Here is a 20960-nt window from a genome sequence, read left to right on the forward strand (position 1 = left end):
TTAAGTACAAACATCAAACATATTCAGCTTTTAAAAAACTGCCAGGCAATACAGTGACAAAATAAAGTTTTGGGGGTAAAAAACCCATGCCTTATGAATGCATTTTTGTTTTTAATTTATTTCTAATCTTTAGTCATATACATATATGATGGTTAAATTGATACGGCAATATGAATACTATATTTTAATTTTGTTGGCACCATATGTAGCTAGACATGTTGTTTATATTTCACAATTATTTTATAATTATGGTTAGCCTTATGCGATAGCTCTGAATTTTGAGAATTTTTCTATAGTATGAACACTTTTGCAAACTTTTAAGAAAATCGTTGCATGAATATGATTTCCTAAAGCAATTGAAACTTAGAAGCATTGTTTCTGAAACATTAGTATCAAATCCTTGTGGTTGGGCAGATCTTGATTATCTTTCGTGCATCTGAGTCACATTTTACTTGGGAGTTAGATTCTGAAATCAGCGAGTGCCTGAAGGAAGTGAAAATTCCTTTTGAAATTTCCTCAGGAACAAACCGTGTGGGGGCCAACACAGACAAGGAGTTCGAGGTCTGGCACAGCTAGTTTTTTCTTCATGTTGGAACTGGCTACTTTTTTCTTTAGTTGAATTGTGTTTTTAGAAAAAAGGAAAGGGGTGATTACTCAGTCAGAGGCCAGAGGGAGCCGAGACCGCAGGAAGCTGTAGATCCACTTTCTTTCTCACACTCTCTTGGAACAGGTGATCCTGGTGTGGGATTGCCCATCGTTTAAATAATTCTCTTTCTCTCTCATGTAGTTGAATTTGTGTTAGTCAGATGTAAATATACTAAAGTTCCACTGTATGTTTTTAAAACTTGGGTAGTTTAAATAACCATAACATAATTAAAATAATCTGATTTATAAAGCAGATTTCTTATTGACTCATCAGTGTGGTAACCTTTTCGTTTGTTATCTCGGATTGTTCTGATGCGTGTTTTCAGGTATTGTTTGATTCAGGTTTGTAATAACTGCGTGTGGGACATGAGGATACCATCATTTTGTCAGTTTAGATAATGTTTACTTTGTGCTTTATAAATTTCAAAAGCCCAAAGATTTTCTTAAAAGTAAATATACGAAATTAATGTCTAGCATGGTGTCATTCATTACAAATGATGTAATTAATCCTCTAGGTTTATAAACTACCTGTGTCGTCGTCGTAGTAGTAATAATGACAATGATAATAGTTGTAATCGTAAGAATGGCAGCTACCATTTGTCCTGAGCTTACCGTAGGCCAGGCACTGTAAACGAATGACTGCATTTGATCCGATCACAAGAAGCTCCACAAAGGTGGGGGGACTTGGTCTCTTTCATTCACTGCAGTGTTTCTAGCTCATCTAGATGTGTCTCCCATCTAAGAGCTGCTTGTATTTGTCAAATGACTGGTCGTGAAGTCTGTGTAATTTTTATGCTGTTTCAGCAATGAGGAGTAAACCTTAGCGTGATGAAGGCACTTCCCCAAGGATAGACTTGCGGTAACGGAATGGCAGCCCAAGCCCATATTGGGGTGGTCATTGTCATTTTGACTGAGGGGACGGGCTAGTCCAGTTGCAGCCAGATGTGTAGCGATGCAGCATTAGTTACTGTTGCTTTAGGTGGGTTGTCATGCTTTTTCTTGAAAGACCGGAGAGCAACTATTTCAGACTTCGCAGGCCAGGTGCTCTCTGTCGCAGCTACTCACTCTGCCACTGTAGCGTGAAAACGTCTATAGGTGATACATAAACGAACAGGTATGGCTGTGTTCCAGTAAAGCTTTATTTGCAGAAACAAGCGGCAGGTAGGATCTGGCCAGGGGAGGCCAGTTTCTCTAGGTGGTCTCCCTGCTTCCGGTGGTCTCTTGCTGCCAGTGCTGCAGGAGCCCACATGCAGGTGTGTGTGCCCGAAATGGCCTGGCAGTGCTTGTAGTTTGGTGGTCGTCGAGATGATCCAGAACATGTTTGTATTAACTTTTTCAAAATGAATCTGGAAGTAATGACAGAATTTTAAAAAATTGCCATAAAGAATTTAGGGATCTCAGGGACTTCTTAGACCCATTTTGAGAAAAAGGGGTGTAAAGTAATAGCAAAAATGGAAAAAGGATATAATAAATGAGATACATTATAAAGGGCATTCTGATATTTTCTGTTAGTCTGTGTGCATTATTTAGTGAGAGACCAAGATTGGAGAGGAGGGGGCAGGTTTTTGAATATACATATATATATTTCTTTGAAATCGCGGGCTACTGGTACCAACTCCTGTTTTTTCTCTAGGACCTAGATTTTATTAGTGTTTTTTTTTCTGTTTCTGGTTGCTTTTTCTTTAATTTTCTTTCTATTTAAAACTAGAGCCCTGTTGCACAAAAAGATTCGTGCAATAGGCCTTCCCTTCCCCTGGCTGCCGGCACCGGTTTTCCTCCGGCACCTGGGACCCAGGCCTTCGCTCCAGCCGGAGCCACCTTTAAGCCTTCGCTGCTCCGGCCGGAGCCGCCTTCAGCCTTCACTCCGCCTGATTCGCGCCTACATATGCAAATTAACTGCCATATTTGTTGGTGGTTAATTTGCATATCGCACTGATTAGCCAGTGGGAGGCGTAATGAAGGTATGGTCAATTACCATGTTTGTCTATTATTAGGTAGGATTCTTTCCTTTTGGGGGCAAATTATTAAGAAACCATCACGTGTGTTGCAGCCTATTTGGTAACATTTCAGTGATCTGAAAAGAACCAGTCTTAATTATCAAAATATTAATTGCAGGATATTAAGGAATAGTTTTTCATTTTAAATTTTCTTTAGGATATATTTACAACTAAACTTTTTTCAGTCACTTTGCTTTAGTGGCTATGGGATTTGTGTGGTCATCATTTATTTAATTTGTGACTAACATATTTGAGAATGATTTACAAAAGTGTCATCTGCTTAGGGAAATTATTTGGCTTATGCTATTTGTCTACATATTTTTCTTCATAGAATAAGGCAAAGTTCAGCTAAAATTGTCACAAATTTTGCATCAATAGGGCTCATGCAATGGGCTGTTTGTGTTCTAGCTTTTTAGGCCTAGATATTTGAAAATACCCTAAGAAACACAGTTCTGTAAGAAGTTTAATGAAAGGGTTGAGGTTCTACTCTACCGCTTCTGAGTTGTGTGCCCTTGAGCAAGTGACTGTTCTTTTCTAGGCATCTGTTTCCTAATCAATAAAGTGGGGATAATGTAATAGTTATAATACCGCCACATAGGGTTGAAGGGCGTATTAAATGAGATAATTCATGGAGAGAGTTTTAACAGTCACTGGCATAGCCTGTCAGTGTAAACTACTGTTATCAGGTGATAAAAAGTTGCATTTAAGAGTTGAGTGTGGGGATGAATTTCTCTCTTTTTTTTGTTAAACATAAAAATATATTTTATTTATATATTTTGTGTATAAGCTCACTGTTTCTATGTTCTCTATTATAGCCTTTCATTATAATTATTTTCTAAATTATATTTAGTAACATGTTCATGAAAAACAGTAGGGATATGGGAACCTGTATCTCAACGAATAGAGGACTGTGCAGAGAAAATAAAATTAGAAATCAGATATAGCCCAAATTTTCAGCACAGGAGGTGTGTATGAGCTCAGTTAAGTATTGAGTTTTAATATTTTAGAAATGATCAAATAGAGAGATAAGGATTTACCTCTTTTGGTATCAGGTTCCAGTTCATTTGCACTGACACTCTCTCAGCATGTGCATTTCCCACCTGATGTCCCGAGGCTCTCTCTTCACGATAGAATGCTAAACACTTGGCTGAATTGTCCAATGATACGGTGCTTCATGGTGTTTTCTCTGTCCCTAGGATGATTGAGGAAAGCGGGAATAAGCGGAAGACGACGGCGGAGAAGAGGCAGCTGTTCATAGAAATGCGTGAGTCCCGCGTGCCTCTGGCGTCCTTGTTTATACGCGTGGGAATGCTTTTCCCCCTTTCTGTTCTGATCAAGTCACAACTTTAATCGGAAGTTTTAAGTTACAGGCTTTAGCAAGGGAAGAATGAGAGTTAAAGAATCATGAGTTGGAGGACTCCAAGACAGACCTTATTATTTTAATTGAACCGATTTGAACTGCTTTCTGAAGCCAGGCCATAAAGAACGAGGCAGAGGTCTTACCTAGCATGTCTGTAAGGTCAGGGCATGCCCGTCAATTTAGACCTCTTGCTGTAGCTCCGTGGTTACCGTGAGCTTGCAGGTGCGGATGCATAATTAATACGTCATATAAATTACCTTGCACTACATAGCAGTTCGGAGGTAGAGAAGACTGAGTGTCAGGCCAACACTTAGAGCAAGAGGAAAAATTAATAGCATGAATGTGTACTTTGGTATATTGCTTTACTATACAATATTAAATCTTCTGTTAAAAATTACATTATCGCCCTAACTGGTTTGGCTCAGTGGGTAGAGCGTCGGCCTGCGGACTAAAGGGTCCCAGGTTCGATTCTGGTCAAGGGCATGTACCTTGGTTGCAGGCACATCCCCAGCACGGGGTGTATAGGAGGCAGCTGATCGATGTTCCTCTCTCATCGATGTTTCTAACTCTCTATCCCTCTCCCTTCCTGTCTGTGAAAAATCAATAAAACATATTTTTTTAAAATTACATTATTATGTAAGACTGAACAAAGAAACAAGATGGCTGGGAGGAGTAGGGCAGTCCACAGTGTTGGAAGGGTGGTTTGCTTTGTGACTTATTGTCTCGGTGACCTTGACTGAGTGACCTTGACTAGTGCACACATATTTGCAGGACTTCAAATTCTTCTGCCGGAAATAGGGTTCCTGGTCTGGGCCAGTGACTGTGAAACGTTTTAAAAGCATTTGACTATTATAAAACGGTGTTGCTCAGCTGACGCTGGAGAGGGAGGCAGGGGCCCAGCCTGGGGTGGCCCCCGAGGTCCCATTCACAGAGGGAAAGCCAGTTTGGGTTCCCAGGGCTGGCATCCCGAGAGCGTGAGAGCAGGGGCAAGCTGACCACCTGTTGTCACCCATCGTCAGAAGTCATGCAGGCACGTCTGCCGTGGTACTCATTCAGGCAGGCCCCGTAACCTGCTCAGATGCAAGTAGCGGGGAAGAAGCTTTAGTTCTAGATTGGGAGGGACAGTGCACTGGAAATTCTGTTATGCCACAGACCTGGAAGGGGAGCTTGGAGATGAGCGGGTCGGGTTCCCTCGTTGTACAGAGGAGGACACTGAGCCTGAGGAGAGGGCTGTGACGTGGCGACGGCCGTGTTCTGTGGTTGGCAGTCAGGCCGGGGCTGGAATTTACATCTGACTCTACGCTGGGGTCTTCCCTGCCATGCCACCGTATCCCCACTTCCTAATAGATACAGTCAGTTCACGCACCTCATGAGTGTTCCTCGCCTCGGAGCTTGCGTAGGCTAGCAGATAGGGTAATTAGGCAGAACTGCTGGTGTGGAGTGGGCACACAGGAAGTGTACCCTAACCCTTCCCCCTGCCTTTGTGCTCTATCAGAAGACTCAGTTGGCAAGTTACACGTAACCTGTGCCAACACAATGGAATGGAGCCTCTTCCCAGCATTTAGAAATTAACCGGTAAGTCCACTTGAACATGTTTCATTTACCCTTTTTTCAGGTGCTCAGAATTTTGATGTCATACGACTATCAACTTACAGAACAGCTTGCAAATTACGATTTGTACAAAAGCGATGCAACCGTAAGTCATTTCTATAATAGCCATATAGAACTCTCAATAATATAAAAGATTTTAATATCTTTTAGTCATATTGTAATTTTAATGGAATTATTTTGTCGTAAGTATCAGAATATAAACTTTGTAATGGAAAGAAGTTGGCACTTTACTCTGTGTCTCCCTCAAAATATTGAATAAACTCAATATGTAACTAGTTTTGAGGCTGGCATATTATTTATGTTCTTCAAAGGGGGAATGTGTTTCTCCATGTCACTTTTTAATGAAAGATTTTGTGCAGAATTAATACAATATATCAGCTTCTGGAGGAAAAGAATATTTTGACGAAGGTATCCTATATAATAAAAGCATAATATGCAAATTGACTGAACAGCCAAACAGCAGAACGGCCATCTGGACTACCATCTGGATGACCATCTGGACAACCAACGGGACCATGCTATGACACCTACTGGTGCCAGGCCAGCCAAAGCGGGTGCGATGCGATTGGTCGGGGGCCCGGCCATCGCCCCATGATTGCCCCACAGAGAGAGGCCCAGGCCACAGGCCATTGGGGCGAACCATCGGGGCGCTCCACAATCTCCCCACAGAGGGAGGCCTAGGCTACTGACTGGCAGGCTGTGGCAGGTGGGCGGGGCCTCCCTGTGTGAGGGAAGCCCCAGTCCTGGGTGCCTGCCAGCAGCCAGAGGGAAGGCCAGGTCCCAGGTGCCTGCCGGCGGCTGGAGGGAAGCTGGTGCGGGCAGCTGGGGGAAGGAAGGTCTACTCTTTTTTTTTTTTTTTTATATATATATATTTTTTATTGCTTAAAGTATTACAAAGGGTATTACATATGTATCCATTTTATCCCCCCGCCCTAGACAGTCCCCTAGCCTCCCCTATCACCCAGTGTCTTATGTCCATTGGTTATGCTTATATGCATGCATACAAGTCCTTTAGTTGATCTCTTACCCCACTACCTCCTGCCCCCCAACCCTCCCCGGCCTTCCCGCTGCAGTTTGACAATCTGTTTGAGGCAGCTCTGCCTCTGTATCTATTATTGTTCAAAAGTTTATAATGGTCTCTATTGTCCATGAATGAGTGAGATCATGTGGTATTTTTCCTTTATTGACTGGCTTATTTCACTTAGCATAATGCTCTCCAGTTCCATCCATGACGTTGCAAATGGTAAGAGTTCGGAAGGTCTACTCTTGCACAAATTTCATGCATCGGGCCTCTAGTACAGTATGTAATAACAATTAAACTTAATATAACAACAATCGGCCTTTTCCATAAGCAGTTGCTACCACAATTGCTACTTATAAAATAAGTAAAAAAAATAAATGTGTACATATACACATAACATGCATAAAAATGTTTCTTCTCTCAATTTCCATGAAGATGAATTGACTTATGACAGAATTGTTGTCCTTTTCTCATATGTGTGTGTGTGTATTGATGAAAAACTGTTTTGTATAATGGAAAGATCTTTAGCCATAGAATGGTGAAGCACCTCAGCTTTAACCCTTTGTGGTCCACTTTTATTTTTGGAATTCAAACAGTCTGGTCCAAATTAATTGACGGGATTGAATGTTGAATAGGTTTGCGGTGTCTCAGCCTCAACGTTGGACCTGCTCCTAGCGCCTGGTCTGTCGAGTCAGCCTCCACGTTGGACCAAAAAGGGTTAATCTTGGTTTTGCCATCTGTGTATATAATCCTATCTAATAAAGAGGGAATATGCAAATTGACCATCACTCTGCAATAAAGATGGAAGCGCCCATAGCCAATAAGGAAGGAATATGCAAATTGATACGACAAAGATGGCAGCGGCCAGGCCAGGATGCTTGCATTGTTGCCAGGGCGACGACGCAGGCGTTCCACCCCGCCCTGCCTGCGGAGGGCCTCTGTGCAGGAGAAGGGTCTTCAGCTGAGCTGAGAGAAGAACATGAAGAGGGAAAATGGAGATGAGAAAATTGTCTTTTGTAAGGAAAAGCTTCTCATAACAAAACTAGGAGATTGAGGCAGTGGAGAGCCTCTGGGGCAGCAGGCGCAGAGTGGCCAGGCCCCACAGAGAGCAGAGAACCACGAGGAGTAGGCCTAAGCCGTCAGGGCTCCCGGATTGGAGAGGGCTCCCCTGAGGGCTCCCAGTTTGGACAGGGTGCAGGTCGGGCTGAGGGACACCCCCACCCCCCCGCACGAATCTTTGTGCACCGGGCCTCTAGTCTATATATAAAAGACTAATATGCTAAATGTCCCTCCACCTTTCCAACTGGTCGCTATGATGCACACTGACCACCAGGGGGGCAGACGCTCAACGCAGGAGCTGCCGAGTTGCAGTGACTTGGCAGTGGCGGTTCTTGGGTGATGTACCCCGAAACCAGAGAGGAGGGAGCCCGATTCCTTTCAGGCGCCACATGATTCCACCTTCAGCTGTGGGTTATGTTGTTGCTGGGGCACGGTCGGCCTGAATCTGGTTTACTGCACACTTGCATTTGTGTTTCATGCACTGTACAACAACAACTTTCCAGAGTGCCCTCTCGCACTCCGGGACCCCTCGGGGGATGTCAGAGAGCTGATTTCGGCCTGATCCCCGCAGGCCAGGCCAAAGGACCCCACCTGCCAGAGGGACCCCACTCACTCCATAGACACTGGGGATGGACTGTGGGAGGTTGGCTCCAGGGTATGTCCAGCCCATCTCGCCCAGTCCCGCCCTGCTGGCCACCTTCTAATTAATTTCCTTTTGATGTGCACGAATCCGTGCACTGGTCACTAGTTTATTATAAACACGTGCCTTGGGCAAACCAGTTTTACAGCTAAATATTTCTACCCTACTATATGTCTTACTCAAAAATCCTAGCTTTAAATGCTCTCTGAAGAGTTTACTGTTCCATCCTAGACCGAAGTCATAGGTATCCCAAAGCAATGTTTTTCAAATTGTGGATTGTGACCCATTAATGGCTTATGAAATTATTTTGGTGACTCTGGACAGAATTTAAAGCATGTAATAGAGAAAAAAAGAAAAACCAGGAACCAGCTTATATTGTAAATCTAAAAAGTATTTTGTGGAACTTTTATAAATTTATATGTCTAGAGGGGGTGTTTTTGTTATGATTTAAATATAATTTTGTGGGTTGTGGTTAAAAAAAAAACTTTGAAAACCACTGTTCTAAAGAACCTACCACTTTTATAATTCTTCCTGTAATTACTCTTGGGAAATGGTAGTCTTTAAGCGAAGTGTTGAGAGTCATAACCAGGCTAGTGGCCTTAGTAATGTAAAGTAAAAGATGCATTGTTCTAGAAGTTTTATTTTGTAACATTTGATTATTTAACCTACATACAAAAATTTCAGTTTTTTCCACATGTATGTTCTGTTGTCCCTAGACCAGCTGTGGGCAAACTACGGCCCGCGGGCCAGATCCGTCCCGTTTGAAATGAATACAACTAAAAAAAAAAAAAAAGCCCGTACCCTTTTATGTAATGATGTTTACTTTGACTTTATATTAGTTCACACAAACACTCCATCCATGCTTTTGTTCCGGCCCTCCGGTCCAGTTTAAGAACCAACCCATTGTGGCCCTCGAGTCAAAAAGTTTGCCCACCCCTGCGCTAGACTGTCTACATGGGGAAAATCACCCTTTTTCTCCCCTGCTCAGCACCTTTTCCTCACATTCTTTGGAGAAAGGCACAAGAACCTTTATAGCAGGGTCTGTGTGCGAGAGCTGCTTCCGGACTCTGTGTCCATTGGTCCGTTTGTCTAGTTGTAACTCTCACAGCTTTATAATAGGTCTTGGTATCAGGTAGAGCAGGTATTCCTCCTTTGTTCTGCTTTTCTTTTTAAGATTGGCCTTTTTACATTTTATTTTCATACGTATTTTAAACTCTGCTTGTCAATTTCTGCTAAGGACAAAGAAAATAAAACAAAAATGTTTGCTGGGATTTTTTTCTTCTTCCTTTTTTTGAAGTATATTTAACATACAGTACAATTCATCCTTTTAATGTAGAGCCCTGTGGGGTTTTGTTGGGATTGCATTGAATCTATAGGTCAAGTTGGGAGAGTTGACATATTTCCAATATTGAGATTTCCCCTTGTGAACATAGCATATTCCTCCATTTATTTAGGTGTTTATTTCTGCCAATTATATTTATAGATTTTTTTGTAGAGATGTTGCACATTCTTCATTGGATTTATCTCTAAGTCTTTGAGAACTTAGGATACTTCTAAAATTTCATTGTCTGTTATTGATACATAGAAATACAATGACTTTTATATCTTGACCTATGTCTAGCAATTGTTCTGAACTCAAATATTAAATTTAATAATTTATCCATAGAATCTTTTTTATTTTCTATGTGTCTAATTTAGTCATTTCTGAATAATCACAGTTATATTTCTTTATTTCCAATATTTATACCAATAATTACTGCATCTTTATATTCTTAGGACCTGAAGTACAATAGAAATGGTGATAGTGGGTATTTCTTTTTTTAATTTCAATTTTTAAAATTGATTTTAGAGAGAGAAAGGGAGAGGGAGAGACAAAAAAAAGAGAAACATTAATGTGAGAGAGAAACATTGATTGGTTGCCTCCCACATGTGCCCTGACTGGGGATCAAACCTGCCACCTTCTGATATATGGGGCGATGCTTCAGCCAACTGAACCACACGGACCAGGGCAATAGTGGGCGTTTCTTATCAGAGGAAAGCTTTCAGCCTTTTACTATCAAGTAATATGTATGATGCAGTGTTTTATAGATACCCTTAATAAGATGAAGGAAGTTCCTTAGTGTGTTGCTTCCTTTCTAAAGATAAGGTTAATTTAAAAAGTTGTCTTTTTGATAATGATTTCTAACTTAGTTTTATTTTGGTCAGAAAACATGATTTATATCCTTTGAAGTTTGTTGAAATTAGTTTTATGACTCAGATAAGGTCAATTTCTATACATGTCTTTTGTGTTTTCTAGAAAATAAAGCATGTTTTTTAATCATCGGGACAATACTTCCTATAATGTTTATTACTACTACTTTGTTGTTGTAAAGTTTAATTTTCTATCTGTACTTGCTTTTTGTCTGTTTGCGCTCTCACTAAGAGAGGTGTGTTAATATTTCCCTCAAAGCTTGTTGAATTTTTCTCTTTAACGTTCAGTTAAATTTTGCGTTCTGTATTTTTGAGGCTACTGGAGAGGAGTCACTACTTCCCGGCTACTCTCTCAGGATCTCTGGTTGGGCCTGAGAATGAAATCGACACAAGACAGATTAGCAGGAGAAAAACATACACATTTTTACATGCGCACGGGAGCCCCATAGGAAAATGAAGACCCAAGGAAGTGACGAGGTCTACGTGCTTATACACTAGGTTGCGCAAAGAGTAGCAATTGTGGAAAAGTAACTAAAACGTGTCTATGGGGAGACAGAGGGAAGATAAGAGTTATGCTAACAAGTCTGTACGGATTAATTTTGGCCTCAATCCACTGTCTCTGTGATTATAGTGTTTTTCCCCCTCGGAATAAGAAAGGCATCTTTCACCTGGGAGTCTTATTTCCGGCTGTCAGGGAGAAAAGGTGGGGGTCAAAGTGCCCTTTTTGGCACTTTTTTCAAGTATCTTAGCTCAAAAGGATGCTTGTGCCAAAGTGGCATTTGGGGGTGGCACATTCTGACCTATTATATGTAAAGTCTGTATGTCTTTCTGATTGATTAAAACTTTACATTGCTGATAGTTTGTTTTCTTTGTGTTTCAGTCCATCTTGTTGATATCTGGAACATGATCGAAGCCTTCCGAGACAATGGCCTTAATACACTGGACCATAGCACTGAGATCAGTGTGTCCCGCCTCGAAACCGTCCTCTCATCCATCTACTACCAGCTGAACAAGCGCCTGCCTTCTACTCACCAGATCAGTGTGGAGCAGTCCGTCAGCCTCCTCCTCAACTTCATGGTTGCTGCCTACGACAGGCTAGTACCTTACATGTTTACTTAATTTAAAAAAAAATAATATTTTATTGATTTTTTACAGAGAAGAAGGAAGAGGGATAGAGAGCCAGAAACATCGACGAGAGAGATCGATCAGCTGCCTCCTGCATGCCCCCCAGTGGGGACGTGCCCGCCACCAAGGTACATGCCCTTGACCGGAATCGAACCTGAGACCCCTGAGTCCGCAGGCTGACGCTCTATCCACTGAGCCAAACCGGTCCGGCCTTAATTTTAAGTAAGAGTGTTTGTTCCTTAATTGTTCTTCCATACTTTCTTGCTAAGGCTTATCAACTTAGAATCACAGTTTGGAGGGGAATTATTCAGTGTAAGTCCTTTCTAAAGACTAATGCTCTGACCTGCTTCGTAAGCGTACAGATACTAGTAAGATGGAAAATCCTTGAGAGCAGAGATTCTACTTTGTATTTCTTTGATTTCTCAAGTGCAGCACTGGATTCTTATTAAATATTTATAAAGTTGAAATGAAAATTAGCAGGTAAAAAAAATTATCAGGCATTCTGATTATGATAAAATTGAATAACATTCTTTGTTGATTTTACTTGATTAAGCTCTTTGATATTTGCCAAATGGATTCTTGATTTGTAGCTGATTATTGCATAATCCACTCACTGGAAGTTTTGTAAATTAGGATTAATTGGAAAAATAAGAGTTTTTGAAAATCAAAGAGAAATGCTCTTATTACTTTTAGCTACATGTGATAATTGGGAATAATGTTTCTAAAATAGAACTCTGTTTTCATGAGAGGAGTGCTAATTTATAGTTGGCAGCATCCACAGTTGTTTGCTAAAGATGTAAAAACAGCTTGTTTTCTTAAGTAAAAAAAATCATCTTGTTTTTCAAAAGTGTTAATTTGAATAACAAGCTCTCTTATTAGATAGTGCAAAGCTATAAACATCACCCAGATTAGGTGAGTTTAAATATAAGATCAACCAAAGGACTTATATGCAAGCATATAGGCCTAACCAATGGACACAGACAACGGGGGGGGGGGGGGGGGTGAGGGTATGAGTGGGGGGGATGGGAGGTAATGTGGGGATAAGGACACATATGTAATAACTTAATCAATAAAGAAATTAAAAATATATAAAAATACAGGCAGAATTTGAGACTGGACAACTGGAACAAGCAGCTCCCATGCAGCGGGCACAGGTGAGGGTTGCAGGGGCCTCTGAGGTCCCTACCTGCATGTTCAAACACAGGTGTTTATTCAGGGTGACTCACTGTCTGTTGAGCTTGGCCCAGAGGTAATCATGGTGCTTTCTCAGTTTTGGATAATAAGAACTCTTTTCAGAAGTCATGTGCTTGGTTTATTGTCAGTCTGTAAAATGATAGGTCTATGGAAATGAATCATGCAGAGATGTCTGAGAAAGAAAGTCATTCTCTTTATTGAGGGAGAGCGCTCCTCGGAGCGATACTGTTTGGGCAGGGTTAAAATAACAAGCTCCCTCTCTCCTGTCATCCTCGACAGATATTACCTGTGTACCTTTTCATTTCCGTGTCTTTACGTGGGGGTTAATCTTCACTGCTCACTGTGCCACATCTTAAATATTGACCTACTAATCAACTCTGAGCTATCACAGGTCCAATTTTAAGTGAGTCATGTTTTTTGATGAAACCAGATCTTTCCCAAATCTTGTTTGAAGAGAATTGATTCTAGTATGAACCTGCACTTTACCTTGGAATCACTGAAAACATGGACTCGGGTGAGGTTATATGTGCCATGGCCAGGGGCAGCTAACTCTTAGTTTCAAATGTAACTTGGCCAGTGTCTATAGATCACATTCGGATAGATGGCGGGAAGGATCAAGAATGAGTTTTTTTCAAGAAAAAAGAATCAGTTAGGTAAAGGGTATAATCGTAGGTTATTAGGCTGCTAAGTGAGCAATGTCCATTCTATAATATGCCAACTGGGTATATTCAGGATTTAAAATGTACTGGTTTGTTTTTGCTTTTAAAAAATATTGTTTTGTTTTTAGCATTCAGCATGAAAAGGGGGAGAAAGACACACACACACACACACACATACACACACACACACACACACACAGAGAGAGAGAGAGAGAGAGAGAGAGAGAGAGAGAGAGAGAGATTGATTTGTTGTTCCACTTATTTATGCATTCATTGGTTGATTCTTGTACGTGTCCTGACGCGGAATCGAACCCACACCTTGGTGTATCGGGACAGCACTCTAACCAACTGAACTACCCGGCCAGGGCCTCTTGAGTGTCTTTTAACCTATACGTTTCCCCTTCATTATTTTTCTCTTAAACCATTACCTTTGTCCAGTAATGGTAACCTTTATTTTCCCAGGATTCATTTTTTTAAAACAGCTGTTATTGAGAAATAGAAAACAACTACAGAAAAATACAGAAAACGAAGTGTAGCTTAAAATGAATTGTTATAAAGCAAATGTAAGTACCACAGTGGCCAAGAACTAGAACCCTGTCATCACCCCAGAAGCTCCTCTTTCTTTCTTCTCCCCGATGTAATCAGGATCCTGACTTTTATGGAAATCTCTTCTAAGGTTAATTTTTACTTTCCCCTTGGAATTTCCTGGGTAGTCTTGCATCGTGAAATCTGTGTCTGCAGAAAATGTTTGAGCACATTTACCTTAAAAAATGTCATTATCTGTGCAGCAAGGCTTGGCTCTGTTTGTGAGCACTCCTTCATTCTCACTCTGCCGACCGACCGCCAGGCATGCCTCCTCTCCCTTCAGGGATGTTTTCATTTGTTGCTTCATCTCTCTGGACCACTTCCTGTCAGGAAAGACACTGCAGCCCTCCAAGTGCTTAGTCATAAGCAGTAGAAACCCTCTCTGGCTAATTTATTAAAAGGATGTGGGTCTTATTCAAGACTCTCTGAGCGTGTTGGGAAAGTGTAGGCTTGAAGATCATGCCGCCAAGAACAAAGCTCAAAGTCACGCAAAAATGGTCTCACAAGCCCTTCTGCCACCAATCGCGGCACAGATATTGTTGCTTGAGCTCCAAACACCACTGATGCTGGGCTGCAGGTGCAGCCACGCGGGTCCCCGTCTCTGTGCCTCACCCCCGTGGGGCCACTCCAGCAGCTGCCACCCTTCCAGGTGGACTGTTCGGAATGACAGCTTCTAAAAGATCACATTTGGAGTCCAGAGTGGTGCATCTTATTGGTGGAGCTTGTGTCATGGCCATGTCTGCATTTCGCAGAAAGATGGGAAAACAGATATCTGAGGTTTTTCCTTTTTCAATATTTTGTTAGTGGAAAGAGTACTTGTCACATAAGGTAGGGTCTGCTTAAATGTAGACTCAACATTTGGAGGGTTTGTGACCAAAAGCAAATGTCCACTGTAAAGCCCTCTATCATTTTAGGAATCCATGCATTTTAACATAATTGATGCTCTTTAAAGCCACTGGTGTTGCTCATATAATGCAGGGATATTTGACATAGGAATATTCCTTATCATTTCCAGGTGCCATACGCCAGGTACTAAGACAGGAAGACAGCATCTGCATGTGTAAAGAACTGTATATTTGAAATACCCCATCCTAATTTTAACTAGTTGTAGGGATTTCTCTTTTATGTTTTGAATAAACTTAATGAGATGTAATAGTTTTAAAAACCAGACAAACATTGGTATTTCATGGCGATGCTTTCGCTGAGGACCTTCTAGCTTATAGATAATTTGCCTTTTTTTTTCAGGTATGGTCTTGCTGTATACAAAGAAGGTTTAGAAAATGGGAGACACGTAGTAAATATAAATAGGATAATATAAATATAGTTAATATAAATAGTAAATGTAATAGGGCCATTAGTAAGTGTAAATAGGATGACGCTTGCTTTATAAAACTAAGATAACGTCGCCCTCATCATTACAAAGGCATTTATTTTATTAAGTTGCTGTGACACTTTGTGAGCACAGCTGTGTAAAACTAGCACAATAGCCCCTTGTTTACTTACCTATGATGACTGTACAAACTGGCTGGTGGAGTTTCCACCTGCAGTGAGCCGGGGCGTAGTTGAGTGGATGGAGCCAGGCACGTGTAGGGCCAGGGGCCTTGCTGATACAGTTTGGCTCTACAGGTGCTGTGCAGCGTTACTTTGGGTAGTTCCTCTATGTTGTTGTCCATGTCATCTTTCCAGTTCCTAGAAAGAATTATTCCTGACCCTTCTCCTTCACTTTTCTCACAGTTGTGATATGGGAAGACCTGAGACAGGTATGATTGAGCTTCTTAGAATAAACACATGAGAATATAAAGGTTGTCATAGTAAAAACAAACAAAGATGAATGTATTATAAAATCTTTATAGCTGTGTGCACCCTGTTGGTTTACACAACAGTAAACTGTTGTTATAATGCCCTGACGGACGGACACATTTCTGACTTAGTGTTTAAAACAAGTGGTGCCCTGGTTTTGAATACTTAAAAACATCGCAGTTGTGGATTTAATGGGCTAAGTGGATGAGAAATTTACTTCTGGTTCATCCAGTTGCCTCTGCCTACATAGCCAGGAGAAATTGCCTTATAGAATGTTTATAAAGCTCATTTCTAAATAATTTGGGTTTATTTTTAGCATTATTCACTTAGCCTAGATGAAGCCTTAATTCTACAAAGGAAAAAAAAATCCAAGGTTTCTAACTATCCAAGGTAATGTGGCAGAAAAGGGTAAGGATCAATTTACTGGTTGCTCAATGGTTAGTAATACATTTGAATGCTATTGTGGTTCCAGATAGCAATTATTTCTAATACAATTTCTTTTTCAGTGAGGGCCGAGGCAAAATGACAGTATTTTCAGTTAAAGCTATGTTAGCAACTATGTGTGGTGGAAAAATGCTGGACAAATTGAGATGTAAGTATTTTCATATTATTTGAAATATTTTATTTTCAAATTATAACTTTTAAGCAGTTTCAAATGAATATTTTTCAGAATTTTGGATGATGCTATATTGAACATCTTTATTTTTTTACTACTATATTACTCACCTGACTCAGAGTATGTAAATTATGCCACCTAATGTTCAGATGGAAAAGTTGGTTGAATTAATTTGTATACTATTTGTTTTTTAGTTTAAAGCAAGAGAATTGAGATTCAGAGCAGTAATGTTGACATTTTAAAAATTCTTTAAAAAATGTTTTCCATATTTTTAAAAATTATTGTGTCTGAAGATGATTATGTTGATTGCTTTTAGTTAGAAAAGAAATTTGATTATTTTTACCAGGTTTGTAAAAGGTCAGCCCTTTTCTTTAAAAAAAAATACATTTTTATTGATTTCAGAGAGGAAGGGAGAGGGAGAGAGAAATAGAAACATCAATGATGAGAGAGAATCATTGATCAGCTGCCTCCTGCACACCCCCTACTGGGGATGGAACTCGCAACCTGGGCATGTGCCCTGACTGGGAATCCAACCGTGATCTCCTGGTTCATAGGTCAATACTCAACCACTGAGCCACACTGGCCGGGCAGCCCTTTCTTAATAATTCCCTTCTTCATCAGGTTGTATTTGCTGCTATTAAACTGTTCTGAGCACCTTGGAGTCAAGCTTAGTATATAGAAATTGGCAGCATGATTTTTCAATTACCTTCCCTATTTTTTTCCCCTGACTATTGGCCATTTTGGCATTTTATTGTTCACTAGATACTATAAAAAGGTGGTTAGATGAAATCAGAGGAGGTGAAATGCACAATTATTTACTTTTTCTGCTTATGATTTTCATTCATTCACTCTAGATAGCTACTAACTGCCTAAGACATGCCGAGCATTGTGCCAGATGCTTTACACATATTTTCTCACCGAACCCTTACAATTTCTTGGAGTAGCAGGTGGCATTTTCTCCATTTTATGGAAGCGTTAACTGAGGGGCGAAGCTGGGATTTCAATGTAGGCTGTCCAGCTTCAGAGCCCCACTTTAAGTTACTTTGTTATACTCCACGATGCTGGTCCTGTAACGTGGTCAAAGCGCCATCATACAGGTACCCATAGAGGAAGGAGCTGTCAGATTTCAGGGAGTTAAGATAGAAGCTGTGGGTTTAATGAAATGTTGAGATACCCTGCGAACCGATTTGTTGAAGAAAATGGGTCCTTTGTCTTGTAGCATTTCTCATAGACTGGATTTTGATGATTGGGTCCCCGTGATGTTCCTCTGTGCCCGACATTTTAAAATTTTAATGGAAAGATATAGAAACTTCAGATTCAAGTACAAGCTTTTGGGCAAGATTACTTCATTACATGCATTAGAACTCAGAGCGTCGATTATCTTTCACAAAAGTGAAATCTATACTTCCCTGGCAAGGGGTAATATTCTATTCTATTCTATTCTATTCTATTCTATTCTATTCTATTCTATTCTATTCTATTCTATTCTATTCTTTATTTATTTTAATTTATTTTATTTTAATTTTATTTTTTCCATCACCGTTTATCCCCTTTATGCCCTCTTCCACCTCCTCCCACACTCAGCACATTATTGTCCATGTTCATGAATTCCCTCTTTTTTTTCTTTTTTGTTCAATCCCTCTACCCCCCTGCCCCCGCCGACATGTGCTTTTTATTACTCGTTATCATGACATTGAAAGTTGGAAAACTAGATGGCTCACTAGATACAGATTTTGATGTTCTAAAGAAAGATCTTAGATGTTTTTTGGTGAAACTGTTACCCGGTTTGTCTGCATTTCAGAAACAGTTGCCATGTAAAACACAGTTTTGGTAGTGGAAAGTATAGTTATATTTAAGTGCTCTTCTCAGTTTTTTTTAGCATGGTAATATTACTTTTTTGGACTGAAATTTCTTTTTTAAAAATATATTTGTATTGATTTCAGAGAGGAAGGGAGAGGGAGAGAGAGAATCATTGATTGGCCGCCTCCTACATGACCCCTACTGGGGATGGAGCCTGCAACCTGGGCGTGTGCCCTGACTGGGAGTCAAACCGTGACCTCCTAGTTCATAGGTCAATGCTCAACCACTAAGCCATGCTGGCCGGGCTTTTAATAATTTCTTAATTCTAGCATGGTGTTTTTCTGAGGAAGATAATATAATATAGATGAAATAACATTTCATTCAAACAGAAAGAAAAAGAAAGTTGGGATTTTGTTTTTTAATGATGATGATTCCAGGTAAAGAATATACATCGACGTGGGGGTGTGGGTATGGGTGAAAAAGGTGAAGGGAGTAAGAAGTGCAATTGGTAGTTACAAAATCGTCATGGGGATATAATGTACAGCACAGGGAGTATTACTGTAGTGTCAATAATATTGCAATACCGATGTATGGTGCCAGGTATGTACCAGACTTATTGGGGGGTCACTTTGCAAATTATATAAATGTCTAATCACTATGCTATACACCTGAAACTAATATAAAATAATATTGAATGTCAACTGTAATTGAAAAAAATAAACATTTTTAAAATGGCTAAAAAATGAATATAAATCGCCATTTAATTAGTACTGAATAAACTGGTTGATAATAGAAAATGGATTATATATAAAAATGCACATTTTAGATGTCTCTGGAATTATTACGTTTCTAAATAGAGCTGATACCTGGAACGTAAGTGCTAAGATTTTGCTAAGGACAAATTGTTGATTGAGTACTAAAATTACTGAGTTCTCTGTTGGAACTGTTAATGAAAAGGTAGAAATTTTAGTAGTATGTGAAATTTGGAAGGTACCTAAGTGATAGCAGGTTTTTGGTTGTTTTTCTTTTGGTCTTTCTTTAGTGGTTTTTTTTTTTTTTTAACGTGGCTTTTGCACTTCTGGGAGGTGCACACTGACCTGCTTTCACGCGGCACTAAAGTATGCATGCCCAGGCGAACGTGACATGTCCGCTGCGCTCAGAATGCCAGGCCTTTGCGCACTGTGTATGGGTTGAGGAGTTACAAGCCATTCTCAGCCACTCATTACCAAGTTCATGTTATTCAGACAGATTTAAAATATGGCTTTATTATCCCCTTCATGTTCAAAGTTATAGTTGCTGTACCATCTGTCACTGTCTCATTATTCTTATTGTCCCATAATGTCTTAGCTAGAGAATGAGGTGACTAACATAAATAAAATATTCAGGTATTGAAGCTTGCCTCTACTTTTTAAAATTTTAATCATCCAGGGCAGAAATCACTTTAAATGCGGTCTGGCCCTCTCGTATTAAACAGAGCTCTCTGATCATAATTTAAACACTTTTCATCTCCGAGGGATGTCATTCTCTGGTGCATTTAGGGCTAATTGCGAGGTTTGGGTTATTTGTCCCATCTCATGTTTTCAGACAGTTGTGTGTGTGTGTGTGTTTTTTTTTCATTTCTTTTATTTTTTTAATTAAATCTTTATTGTTCAGATTATTACATTTGTTCCTCTTTTTTTTCCCCCCATAACTCCCCTCCTCCCAGTTCCCGCCCCACCCTCCGCCCTCACTCCCCACCCACTGTCCTCATCCATAGGTGCACGATTTTTGTCCAGTCTCTTCCCACATCTCCCACACCCCTTTCCCCCCGAAGAATAGTCAGTCCATTCCCTTTCTATGTCCCTGATTCTATTATAATCAACAGTTCATTCTGTTCATCAGATTATTTATTCACTTGATTCTTAGATTCACTTGTTGATAGATGCATATTTGTTGTTCATAATTTGTATCTTTACCTTTTTCTTCCTCTTCCTCTTCTTAAAGGATACCTTTCAGCATTTCATATAATCCTGGTTTGGTGGTGATGAACTCCTTTAGCTTTTCCTTATCTGTGAAGCTCTTTATCTGACCTTCAATTCTGAATGATAGCTTTGCTGGATAAAGTAATCTTGGTTGTAGGTTCTTGGTATTCATCACTTTGAATATTTCTTGCCACTCCCTTCTGGCCTGCAAAGTTTCTGTTGAGAAATCAGCTGACAGTCGTATGGGTATTCCCTTGTAGGTAACTGAGTTTCTTTCTCTTGCTGTTTTTAAGATTCTCTCTTTATCTTTTGCTCTTGGCATTTTAATTATGATGTGTCTTGGTGTGGTCCTCTTTGGATTCCTTTTGTTTGGGGTTCTCTGCGCTTCTTGGACCTGTAAGTCCATTTCTTTCACCAGGTGGGGGAAGTTTTCTGTCATTATTTCTTCAAATAGGTTTTCAATATCTTGCTCTCTCTCATCTTCTGGCACCCCTATAATTCGGATGTTGGTACGCTTGAAGCTGTCCCAGAGGCTCCTTACACTATCCTCGCATTTTTGGATTCTTTTTTCATTTTGCTTTTCCGGTTGGATGTTTTTTGCTTCCTCGCATTTCAAATCATTGACTTGATTCTTGCGCTCCTCTGGTCTGCTGTCGGGCGTCTGTATAATATTCGTTATTTCAGTCCGTGTGTGCTT

The 20960-nt window shown here is 40.3% G+C and overlaps 1 protein-coding gene across 6 annotated transcripts in view; it reads left to right on the forward strand.

The window, feature by feature from the left end:
* Positions 1-20960, forward strand: part of DTNB (dystrobrevin beta) — a 159683-nt gene that overhangs the window by 14362 nt on the left and 124361 nt on the right. For all 6 annotated transcript variants that reach the window (XM_059660386.1, XM_059660385.1, XM_059660388.1 and 3 more), the window contains 4 exons: positions 3839-3906; positions 5618-5698; positions 11404-11617; positions 16393-16478. In XM_059660386.1, coding sequence (XP_059516369.1) covers positions 3839-3906; positions 5618-5698; positions 11404-11617; positions 16393-16478 — 449 coding nt within the window. The remainder of the gene's footprint in view (positions 1-3838; positions 3907-5617; positions 5699-11403; positions 11618-16392; positions 16479-20960) is intronic.

The sequence above is a fragment of the Myotis daubentonii genome, chromosome 12 (genome assembly GCF_963259705.1).
Source record: "Myotis daubentonii chromosome 12, mMyoDau2.1, whole genome shotgun sequence".
In the NCBI taxonomy this organism is placed as follows: domain Eukaryota; kingdom Metazoa; phylum Chordata; class Mammalia; order Chiroptera; family Vespertilionidae; genus Myotis; species Myotis daubentonii.